The sequence below is a fragment of the Rhea americana genome, unplaced genomic scaffold (assembly GCF_003343005.1).
Source record: "Rhea americana isolate MKP2758 unplaced genomic scaffold, rheAme1 scaffold_122, whole genome shotgun sequence".
Lineage (NCBI taxonomy): Eukaryota > Metazoa > Chordata > Aves > Rheiformes > Rheidae > Rhea > Rhea americana.
In genome coordinates this window covers 2,922,381-2,933,500 of record NW_028185284.1, presented here as the reverse complement: position 1 = coordinate 2,933,500, position 11,120 = coordinate 2,922,381, and the positions used below count along the sequence as shown (strand labels likewise).

The 11,120-nt window shown below is 65.4% G+C and overlaps 2 protein-coding genes across 3 annotated transcripts in view; both read right to left on the bottom strand.

Annotated features, from left to right (window-relative positions):
• The window catches only part of LOC146600395 (prominin-1-A-like), a 9,084-nt gene extending 8,429 nt beyond the window's left edge, over positions 1-655 (bottom strand). The window contains exon 1 of the mRNA XM_085325698.1: positions 469-655. Coding sequence (XP_085181824.1) covers positions 469-655 — 187 coding nt within the window. The remainder of the gene's footprint in view (positions 1-468) is intronic.
• Positions 656-1,964: 1,309 nt separating this feature from the next.
• LDB1 (LIM domain binding 1) lies at positions 1,965-7,798 on the bottom strand. 2 transcript variants are annotated; one of them, XM_085325780.1, is made up of 10 exons: positions 7,696-7,798; positions 7,242-7,286; positions 6,923-6,998; positions 6,456-6,558; positions 5,948-6,120; positions 5,446-5,568; positions 5,219-5,302; positions 4,706-4,829; positions 4,041-4,189; positions 1,965-3,571 (listed from the first exon to the last, which is right to left on the bottom strand). In XM_085325780.1, the coding sequence occupies exons 1-10, from the start codon at positions 7,713-7,715 to the stop codon at positions 3,341-3,343; spliced, it is 1,128 nt and encodes a 375-aa protein (XP_085181906.1). In that variant the 5' UTR covers positions 7,716-7,798; the 3' UTR covers positions 1,965-3,340. The 2 variants fall into 2 exon arrangements, with proteins under 2 accessions (XP_085181906.1, XP_085181907.1); XM_085325781.1 differs by having other exon boundaries at positions 4,047-4,189.
• Between the last annotated feature and the right edge of the window lie 3,322 nt (positions 7,799-11,120).

The window sequence follows — 11,120 nt, the reverse complement described above, 5'->3', positions numbered from 1 at the left end:
AAAAAAAAAAAAAAAAAAAAAAACGGCCACCTGTCCCTGCTGCCCGGAAGCGAAGAGCTGCCGGAAAGCACCGGAGAGGCACGGCGAGCCCCGGGGGCAGCAAAGCGGGGGGCGAAGCGGGGGATGGCCCGGCGGGCACGCCGCGCTCGCCCCGTCCCCCGGCACCGCCGGCGCAGGGCACGGCCGCCCGGCACCAGCCCTCCCCGGCTTTACGGTTTGTTTAAGTTTCGGCCGCAATTACGGGAAAAGCCGGCGGCGCCGCCGGCATCGCCCCACCCYGCCAGCGCCCCGCCGCCGCCGCTCCCCGCGCCGCCTCGGGGTCGCCGCGACCCCCCTCCCTCCCCTCCCGGCCCCCCGAGCGGGCTCCCCCGGGGCGCGGGGGGAAGTGCCGCCGGACAAAGTCCCTTCCCCGGCAGGCTCCCGGCCCCGCAGCGCCGACCGCCCGCCAGCAGCCAGCTCCCGAGTTACTGCTCAACTCCCCGGGCCGCGAGCGGGAGCAGGCGTCGCTGCCGGCGGCGGCCTCGCGGAGGGAGGCCCGGGGAGGAGGCTGCCCTGCGCCGGCTGCTTTCCTCCCGGCTCGGAGGAAGCGGGCAGCAGCGTCCAAGGGGCTCCCCCGCGCGGCACCCCGCACCGATTCGGAGCGGGAGGTTCCCATCCCCGGCCCCAGCGCGGAAAAAATCTCCRCAGCCTCCCCGGGCGCACCCCCGGGATCCTCCGTGGGGCAGGGATTTAAGGGGGGGGGGGCTGCGCGATGGGGGCGTCTCCGGGGCCCCCGCGCTGCTGCCCGTGCCCCCCCACCCTCTGGCTGGATCGCGCCACCAGTCCTCGCCGCTCTCCGGGGGACGGGAACGACGCGCCCATCACCCTGGCGTCTGGGCAGGCCCCGCGCCGCTTGTTTGCTCTGGCTGGGGGACAGGGCGCTTTCCCAGCAGCCCGAGTCCCGGTCCTCGCCTTCGCGAAGCCGGGTCGGGAGCCCCGCGGTGGCGGCGCAGCCGGTGCCCGCGGCCCCAGCTCGGGGAGGGGGGCCCGGGCGGCCCCCCGCCGCCCTGGCAGCGCCTCCGCCGGCCCCCCTGGCCCACCGAGGGTGCGTGCGGGGCCCGCGCCAGCGCTCGGCAATAAGCGCGCGGGACAGCCTCAAACCGAAAAGTCGTTTTATTGGTACCATACATGACTCATAAATGGCACAAACTATGGAGGAAAACAAAAAACAAAAGAAAAAAAAAAGAAGAAAGAAAGAAAGAAAGAAAAAGGCATTACAGTGTGCCCCGGGGGGGCCGAGGAGGGGCACGTCACCGCTCCGCGGGAGCCTGAGCCGCGCGGCGGTGGTAATCGTACCTTGACTGCAAAGCTGGACCCCCGCGCCCTCCACGCAGGGCTCCGCGGGGGCTGGCAGCCGGCAGSGGGGTCCCTGGGGGGTGCAAAGGGGCTGCGGCGGGGGGGCTCGGCCGCCTGCCACGGGGGGCAAGGCGCAGCGYGCAGGAGGCACCCCCGCTGCACCCGGAGCCCCCCACGCCTGCAGGGCATCCCCCCTCCCCGGCCGCGACACCCGCTGTCCCCCAGTCCCACGCACAGGGTGGGGGGCAGTGGGGACGGGCGCGGGGCGCTCGCTGCCGCTTCCCCCCGGCCCCAGGCGGGGAGTTTGGGGTTGGGGGGTGGGGGGGGGGCCGGCGGAGAGAGCAGGGCACGGACACCCGCTCTGCCGCCCCGGCTCCTCCGCACACACGCACGACACACACGCGAGCCTCTCGCACACGCACATACGCCCCGGCCGCCCCCTGCACGCTGCAACCCCCCCCCTCACCCCCCGGGCCATGCCTGGGCTAGGGGATGGACCCCGCTGAGGCTGCCGGGGTGAGCTGGTGAGCACCTCCCCCAGCACCTCCCATCTTCTCCTTGGAAGAAGCCTTGGAAGGAACTTTTTTTTTTTCCCTCTTTTTAAAACCAAAAAAAAAAAAAACCCCAAATTATTATTATTCTCGTCGTTTCCCCTAACATCAATGGAGGCACCTGCTCTAGTGATAACACATTGAAAGAACAGTATCGTACACACTGTCTACAGCGCGGAAATGTACAAGCACGAGGTACACGAACCCGAGGGGCAGGGAGCGGGGACAACAGCACACAAGATTTACATTGAGGATGGAGGTGGGGGGCTGCCCCCCACCCCCCTGGAGGGATTAGAAAGGAAGTCTGCAAAGTCTCTCCTTGGTTTGAAGCTCTCCGAACTGGATATAAAACGAGACTCCCAAGAGAAGAAGCCTGTACAAAAGTCAGGACAGGGTGAGAGCGCTCAGGGAGGGAGGAATTGGCAGGGTGTGTGTGTGTGGGGGGGGTCTTTTCCCATTTTTTTTTCTTTTTTTTAAACTTACAATTTTAATAATATTATTTTTTTAAAAAAGACAAAAGTAGGAGGTACCGGGAGCCTGGGGTTGCAAAGGGGCCCCGGGCGGACACACGCAGAGCGAGTGGAAACRCCCGGAGCCCCGGCACAGGGCGAGGGCACCGGCCCCCCCCCCAGCAGAACGGCCCGTCCGAGCCCCGTCCGGCTCGCGGGGGCGCCGACCCCGACCCCGGGGCGCCGGGCTCTCCCTCCCCGCGCGCTTTCTATATACACTAGCCCCTGCTCGGCCCTCCTGCGCTCTCGCCCCGGGGGAGCAAGGGGGAGGGGAGCAAGGGGGCAGGAGAGCGGGGAAACGCGATGGGGACCCCTCCTCGGCACCGCCCGCAGCGCGGCGGATCCGGCCCGGCGGGCGGCCGGCCGGAGGAGGCTCCGTCTCGGGGCCGGCAGCACGGGGAAGGTTTTCCTTCGGCAGCCCCCAGCCGGACTGCGGACGCACGAGCGCATCTCGGGTGGCCGCACAGCAACCGCCAGGGCTAGGACCCCGGGAGGAAGAGGAGGGTCTCTGCGCCGTGCTGCACCCCGGCGCCGGGCATCCGCGCACCGCCGGCTTCCCGGTCACGCCAGCCGCTACAGACTCCCCCCTCCTAATTCCCCCCGTTCAGCAGGCGGGGGCCGGGCGCACCAGGGAGGGATTGAGAAACTCTCCAGGGAAGAAGCGGGCAGGAAGAGGGAGAAGGGGGTATAACGAAGCTACGGCCCTGGAAACCCACCCCTGCCCGGGGGACGGGCTCCGGTGGGAAGGCAGGCGTGGGGGGAGCAGGGAGGAGGYGGGGGGAGAGGGCCGGGGGCCGCCCGTGTCGCACGCGCCCCGGGCTGCGCATCCAGCCGGCCGCGCGGCGCCRATCCGCCCCCGGTACCTCGCCGCTTCCCAGTCACTCTCCTTTGCAAATGTACAGGTAGATCGGTTTGGACTGAGTCCACGGGGCGGCCGCCGGGCCGTTACTGCGACGCCTGCGACGTGGGGTTCTCTGACTTGCTCTCCTGGCTGGAGGGCGGTTTGCTGTTCCAGGGGCTGTTGGCCCCCAGCGCCGGCGAGTTGTTGAAGCTGTCCTCGTCGTCGATGCCGTTGGCAGCGTCGAACTGCGTGTTCTCCAGCCGGGTGATGAGTCGCTCGTCCTCGTCCCCAAACTCCCCCCCCATCAGCGTGGGCTCGCCTACCACCATCACATCCTGAAAGGGGAGACGGTCCCGAAACATAATCGAGGTGGGGGGAGCCCTGGCCGCCGGCCCTCGCGAACACCGCAGCCCGGCCCCGGCCACCGAGCCGCGTCCCTATCCCCCCTCGTGCTCCCCATCGCAGGCCCCACGGCTGGGGTATCACCTCCGCGGACCTCAGCTGGAGGCAGGGGAGCGAAGCGGCTGCGGAAAGCAGGCTGGGAAGCTGCATCTGCCCAGGCTCGCTCGTCTCTGGGCTCAGCCCTGGGCTGCGACTCGCGCCCTGCGGGGGCGAGGCAGATCGGCGGCCCCTTCCCCTTCTCCCCATCACCTCCAGGAGAGAGCCGGGGGGCTCACTCCTCCCATCGCCAGGGACATCTCCTTCCAGGCACCCCTCGGGGGTCTCCCCTTAGCCACTGCCTGGGGCAGGGAGCCCTCCCCTCCACCCCGGGGAAGGAAGAGAGAATGGAAACGGGATGCTTACAGGTACCTGACTGGACAGGGCAAAGGTGCTGGCRGGGCTCTTCTTCTTGCTGTTGCTGTTGTTGGTGTTTCCCCCGCCGGAGCTCATGGTGCTGCCCCCCGACATCTTCCTTTTCCGGCGCTTGCTGGGCTGCTGCCGCGCTGGCTCCGCTGGCAAAGTGAGGAGACACAGTCAGCCCCCACGAGGAGACAGTGCCCTGCATCCCCCCAGCCCAGGAATGAGCCCCTTCTCTCCACAACCCCCTTCTGCAAGCACCACATCCCACCCCACAGCAGCATCCTTTCCCCAGCTCCTCCTTCGGTGACCCTGGCACACAAAGCACTCCCCTCCTCTTTTGCCACCCTTGTTCATCAACCACTTCCTCCAGGAGCAGGGAAGATTTCTGCCCCTGCTTTGCTAGGAAAAGCAATTCACGGTCCCCGAGCACCAGAGCAGGGAGCGGGACCAGGGTGCTGGCTGCCTGCAGCCCCACTTTGCCCTAGCAGGGAAGGCAGAGCAGCAGACAAAGAAGTCGTGTGCCCACCATGCCACCCCCAGGCACACAAGACAAGGCCTGGGACTGGCTGTGGGGCAGGAAGAAGCCTGTACGGAGGGCACAGCCTGACCGGGTCCCCTCTGACACCCAGTGAGATACCGAGGAGCCCGGCGGGCAGCAGGAGACTCACCAGGCGGGGCGACCATCCGCTGCCACTTCTGGAACAGGCAAGTCTTGAGGCAGTCCCGAGGACTGAGACTGTAGGTCTTGTGCCGTGACATGAGCTCCTGCATTGGTTCTAGGATTACACAGAGCTGCAGGGAGCAGCCAGAGACTTGGGGTTAGATTGCAACGCTCCAGGCCCCAGCGAGAGCCCCTCTGCCTTGGRGCCATCTGCGCTGCATGGACCCCAGCTACAGCTGGAGCCTGCAGACCCTAGAGACTGTGACCAGACTGACTGAGTCCCTGCTGACTGCTCCATCTCCCAGCTTCAACTCCATGAGTCCAGAGGTGTCTTGCTTCCCCACTGCCYTCTATGTCACCCACTCCTTCCAGACAACCCCTTGCACAGCCCACTCTGATCGTGGCTGCAGATATACCTGCCTCAAACACCAGGTATCAGGCAGGAGACGAGAGCACAACACAATCCACAACTCTGAGGTTCAGAGTTGCATCTCCCCCCGCTCCCCTGCAGCGCACTTACTCGGAGGTAGTTGAGTGTGGAGTTTGAGAGCCCACAGCGGGTGATGTTCTTGGATAACTGGTCTAGCATCTGGGGATCCTGTGCCTAGGAGCAAGAGGGACAGAGGGCTCAGCTGTATCCAGGCCAGAGACGGTCCTCCTGCGCCCCAGCCTGTGATCTCCCCAGGGAGATGAGCTCAGCAGCTCTGTGTCGCTCGTGCCCCTGGGGCCTCTCAGAGCAGTACTCACATGCATGGCAAGGATGCTGCGGGGGATGAGCTCTCGATGCTGGCGGATGCTGAAATGCCACGTCTTTATCCTCATCATGTCGTCAAACATGAACTCCAAGTAGAGCCGCCCCTCCACGCACACCTGGGCAGGGCACAGTGTCAGGTCATGCTGCCACCCGCTCCCCCAGCGCAGATCTCCTGGGAACCCATCACTCCAGCACACAACACCCCCCTCCTCTTGGTTTGGCTGTGCACCACGTTGGGCTCAGCAGAAACCAAACCTATGAGCCTACAAAGGCCAGGTGATCTGTGCAAAAAAAGGTGGGCACTGCAGGCAGCCTGGGGCAGRTGTAATTACAGCACGGTGCTCACTTGGGCACAGCCCCATCTGTCTAGCGCATGGCCATGAAAATCAGTGCTGCTCGCTCACTCTGCAGGACCAAAGCCACCATGAGAGCAAGCCAGACCAAGGCACCAAGAGCAGGATGGCTGTGGGGAGCAGCAGCTGATGCAGCAGGTACCTGGGTGAACATGGGCTTGCCATGCTGGGTCACCATGGTGCACTGGTCGCAGTCCAGTGAGACAAAGTTGTTGTGGAACGACTCCTTGGGGTGCTTGAGCACGTAGTAGAGCTCTGTGGCCCCYCCTTCAAAGATGCTGCGGAAGTAACGGGGAATCAGAGTCCGGCCAATCGCTGCAGGTGGGAGAAGGAAGAAGACAATGTCAACAAATCTGGCTGGCCTAGGCGTGTTTTCTCGTATGCTGGGGGTGCACACGGAGAAGGTCCCCCAGTCCCCTCCGTCCAGAGGCAGCTCCTGGGCATGCTGTTACCCTGGGGATGCTGATCCTTGTTACCCTTCCCACCTCTCCTCTCYGTGGAACGCAATTGCTACACCTCCTGCCAGAGAGACAAGGCTCTCAGGAAGCAAGGAGGTCTCAAATCCGAGCCCTGGGGACCCCCGTGGCGGCTCCAGGCTGCACAGGCTGCCCAGCCACGCTGTATGAGCACAGAGGCCTGCTGGTACTCACTATATCTCTTTGGTCCATCCTCCAAGCAGAAAGTGATTGTTAACATGGCATCATCCTCAAAGAACTCCGTGGTGAAGGCATCCCACCACAGGTTGTCACACTCCTGGGGAGGGCAGAGAGATGCCACGTTATGGGGAGATGGCGAGACAGCCTTCAACCTGCCAGGCATAGCAGCCACGTGCTCAACCCGCTGAGGTCTGCACTCCTGGCTGGGCACTCCGAGAAGGGGTTGGCAAGCCCTGTCCCACAAGCAAGCAAGGCACAAGGCACCCGGGCTCCTGCACAGCAGGGCAGGACCATACTGCAAAGGGGATTTCTCCTGGAGCCATCACAGCCCGTGAAAGCAGGCAGCATCCCCAACACACACACGTGGGAGCTGCTGCCTGTTTCTTTCGCCACCATTCCCTTCCTGCTCCCCAGTGGGTCCCAGCACCCTTCCGAGGCCCTGTCGTCTCCCGGCTCCTCACCTCYGTCCAGTTCTGCAGCCGTTTGTTGAGCTCAAATATCCTGTAGTCAGTCTGGTTCCCGTACGGTGTGTGCCTCCTGCCGAGGGAGGGCAGGACGTGAGGCAGGGCAGCGCACGAGCAACCCCAGCAAGCCCCCGCAGCCCAGCAGCGTGCCCGCCCTGCCGAGGCGTCCTTCCACGGCTCCTCTGCCCGAGTCGGACCTGTGCTCGCCCAGAACCAGGCCAGGCCCAGCCCAGGCRCGTGCACACGCTCCCGGCTCCCATCCCAACGGGCGCCCACCTGCCAACCCGCTCAGCGTGCCCCGTGTGCCCGCTCTTACCCGATTCCAGGCTCCAGGTATGTGGGYGGGTACATGGGAGTAGGTCTGTGGGGAGAAGCAACGCACCGAGGTTAGTGCTGCTGGGCACCTCCACCCCTGCTCCCCACAGCTACCCCTTCCCCTGCCTCCAGCAGGGAGCACGGGGCTCGCCGGAGACGAGCCCGGAGCGCATCCCTCCGGATGGAGGAGGTTGGAGAAGGGGGTGCTTTTGCAGGAGCCGTGCTCCGTGTCCTGGATCATCCCAGGCATTTGGCCCCTGCAGAGCTAGGAGACCTAGGGGCTTCCTTGATCCCAAATGTCATCCTGTCTCTGCGCGTCCCGCCTGTGCCCTGCTCCGGTCCCACGCCCGCCCTGGCACAGCACTCCTCGTACGCTGCTGCTGGGAATGCTGGATCCCAGCGTCCCGGCGCGAGAGCAACCCAACCGCAGGCACCGCCCCCGCGCCCCAGCTCACCCCACATCTCGATCCAGCATGGTGCCCGGGTGGAAGGGGGGAAAGGCGTTGCCGTTCGGGGGCTCCTTTGGCGAGTACAGCTTGAACGACTTAGAGGAGCAGCCTAGAGAGGGGCAGAAAGCGGGTCAGACGGGTTCAGCCCAGCACGACAGCGGGAAACAGCGGGAGCTCCGGGAGGAGACACGAGCGAAGAGGAGGGAGCCCCGAGCAGAGAGCCCCGCAGAGCGCCGGAGGCCGGGCTGGCTCTCCTGGGGGCAGCCAAAAGCCCCCCGGGCCGCGCGCAGCCCCGCGCCAGCCCCCGCCGTCCCCACCCCCGGCACCCGGCGCCAACGGGACGAGGGCAGCAGCAGCAGTGGGTGCCCGCGCCGCAGCAAAGCCGGRCGGCTGCAGAGAGGGAGGGGGGAGACGCGGCAGCGCAGGTTCGCCCCGGGCCCCGCGGTGCCGCTCGGGGACCCCGCTGCCCCGGTGCTCCCGTGGCAGGGGGACCCCGTCCGTCCGTGCCACGCGGGCGCCGGGTTGGGGCTGAGCGCACCCAGGCTCAGCAGCCGCAGGGGCCCGGCAGGTTTCTCATCGGTGCACAGAGCTCGTCGGTGCTCAGCCGGACGGGAACGCCGGGCGCAGCTGGCGTGTCAGAGAGGGCCCTATCCATCCGTGCCCCCCCCCCGCGAGCCTTTCCGCACTGCTCTGCTCCTAATCCGGCCGACCTGGGCGATCACGCGGGATCTTTTCGCTGACCTTTCCATCGCCATGGTGACGGGTGAATAATCGCCAGGACGGGCCCGGTCCCCAGGCAGCCACCATCTGCCACGGCGGTCACCAGGCCCTCCTCGCCATGCCCCCTCCCTGCTCCGCCGGTTCCCGGGAGCCGCCACTGCCAGCGCCTCTCCCAGCGCCCGGGGGCCCCCCCGGCGTGCCCCGGCAGGATGCGGCACGCCGCGCCGGGGCCCTGCCGAGGCACGCGGGGCGGGAGCGGCGGCCGGCCCCGCCGCGGGGCCGGGGAGGCGTCCCCGGGGCCGGCGGCGCCTTCCCACCGCCCACGAGCCCCTCGCAGCGGCACCCCGTCCTGCAAGGGGGAAGCGCGGCGGCGGGGAAGGGCGCTCAGCTCCGCGCGGCGGCGAGGGAGCAAGGAGCACGGCAGCTAAGGAAAGCGGCGCCGCCGGCACGCAGGCCACGATCCAGCCAGCGGGACCCGCTAACGAGCGCGGGAGCCCCAACYACCCGGACACCGCTGTCACCTCCGCCCGAGGCGCCCGCGTCCCCGTGCACGCCCCGAAGCCCGCAGGGATCACGCRCGCGGCACAGCGAGCGAGCGCCGGTTAAAAAAATCAAAGGGAATCAACTCCCCGGCACTAAATCCAGCTTAAATCAGCACATGGGAAACCTTAGCTTCATTCCTCGATTCCCGTTTTTTTGGGCCCTCATGCCTGCTGCACAGGCAGCAAAAGCCAGCGCTTCCCCAGCACCTCCGGAGCGCCCGGGGACCATCACCCGGGCAGAGGCGTCGGGGCTGCGGCGCGCTCGGCTCCGCTGGAGACTCCCCTCCTCCTGCTCCTCACTTTGGCCTGCCTGCAAAGAGAGTAAATGGGGCACGGCCCATTTTCTGYATACGGCTGCTAACAGCGTCGCCCTCTTGTTCTTACCTCCTGTTTTTACAGACGGACATAAAAAAATATGCTAGAGGTTAGTGCTGGTACCAGAGAATTTTTGCTTTCTGCTTTAATCCACAATTCCCCATCAAGCTCTGCCTAATGGAAATGAGAATTCTATCGAAAGAGCACTAGAAAAACAGCACTTTAATTTCCTTCTTGCTGCTGCTAAATGACATTAAGTTGAAGTGAGCTTGCTGCACAGGAAACTTTCCAAAAGTGCATGTCTTCTGCTTAAAATGCACCAATTCATTACACAAAGAAAGAAGCAGCTACAGCTCGCAAACTGAACTGCTTGTTTCTGGTCACCACGTCCTTGGGAGAAAAAAGGGGAAAAAAAATAGAACTAGCAGATCTTATCCTCTGATGCTTTGTTTTTCTTCTTCGATGAAAGGAGGAAGGAAAAAGCCTCCAAGGTTCCTTGCCCTTCTCAGGCCCCAGTTTGCTCCTCAGCTGTGAGCAGCGCGGCCAGACACCTGCAGCAAAGACGACGCTCTCCGTGCGCGCGGGAAGGGCTCCCGGGACGGTGTGACCGGGGAGCAGACTGCTCTCCGCCTGCTCCACTTCCCATGCTTTCCCCCTAAGCCTCTGCTCCTGGAGACGGGCTAAGAGAAGGGACGGGCCGTTGCTCCGACCCGGCTACCCGTTCTGATCCTGGGGCTCCCCAGGCAGCTTTCATATTGGCGTGACCTGGCTTGGGGCTTCATTAAGCTCAGAGGAGCGAGCAGGGGCAGGTTAGATGATCGCAGCAACACCAGCATCACGACCAAGTATTATTATCATGCAGTGTAAAATATGTTACTGGATTAAGTGGTTTTAAATAACTTTAACAGCAGCCTTAAGATTTAACACAGGCTACTCAAATTCCGAATTCGTTGCAGATAGCATTTTAAAACATGTGCAACACACACACGCGACACAAGCGCTACACGAAACGATGCAATTACTTTAAAGCAGAAGCATCATCAACGCCGATTAAGATTCACGCAGCGCAGCCTGGCGGATCCCTGCGCCCCCCCCTGCTCGAATCGCCCTGCAAAGCCCCGTCCCCCAGGGCCCGCAGGGCTCCCCGCTCCGCTGCCGCGGCTCAGCCGACCCCAGCGCGCTCGGCCCGAGACGATGCCTCCCCACGCCTCGCGGCCCCTCTCCTTCGCGCGCGGCAGCGAGGGCGACGGAGCAGCGCTGGGGCTGCCCGTGCCSCGCTGGCGCCAAGCAGCTCCGACGCGGGTCCTCCCGCCGGGAGGCCTGCCCGGGACCCGCGCGCCGGCACCGCGAGGATTTGGGCGCGCGTAAGGACCCCGAGCCTGCTTTGCTGCCGGACGTGCGACGCCTCTGCGGGCTCCGAGCCCAAGGAACCCCCACGGSAGAGGCTTTCCAAAGCCCCTTATTTACATGCCAGTCCAAGAGAGAGGTGGGGAACGCAGCGGGGCTGAGCCAGCCCTTCTTCCTGCCGGGGCACGGCTGCCCCCCGGGGCGAGCTGCGACGCTGACGGGTTTTAAACGCCCCTGGCTGCTGCAGCTCCCCTGGCTCACGATTCCCTGGCGGAGTCGCCCGCCTGCCCGCGCTCCCCCGCAGCGGCACGACGAGTCCGCCCGCCAAGCGCTCGCCCCGCTCTGCGTCCGGAGCGGACGACGCCGGCAAGCCGCTGCGCCGCCCCGACCAGGTTTGGGCCGAGCGGAGCGTGGGGCAGAGCCGGTGAGCCAGAAACTCCTCCGTACCCGGCGGCAGCACCAGGCCCCAGCGTGCGCTGCCAGCGTGAGCTCGGCCCCCTCCCCGCC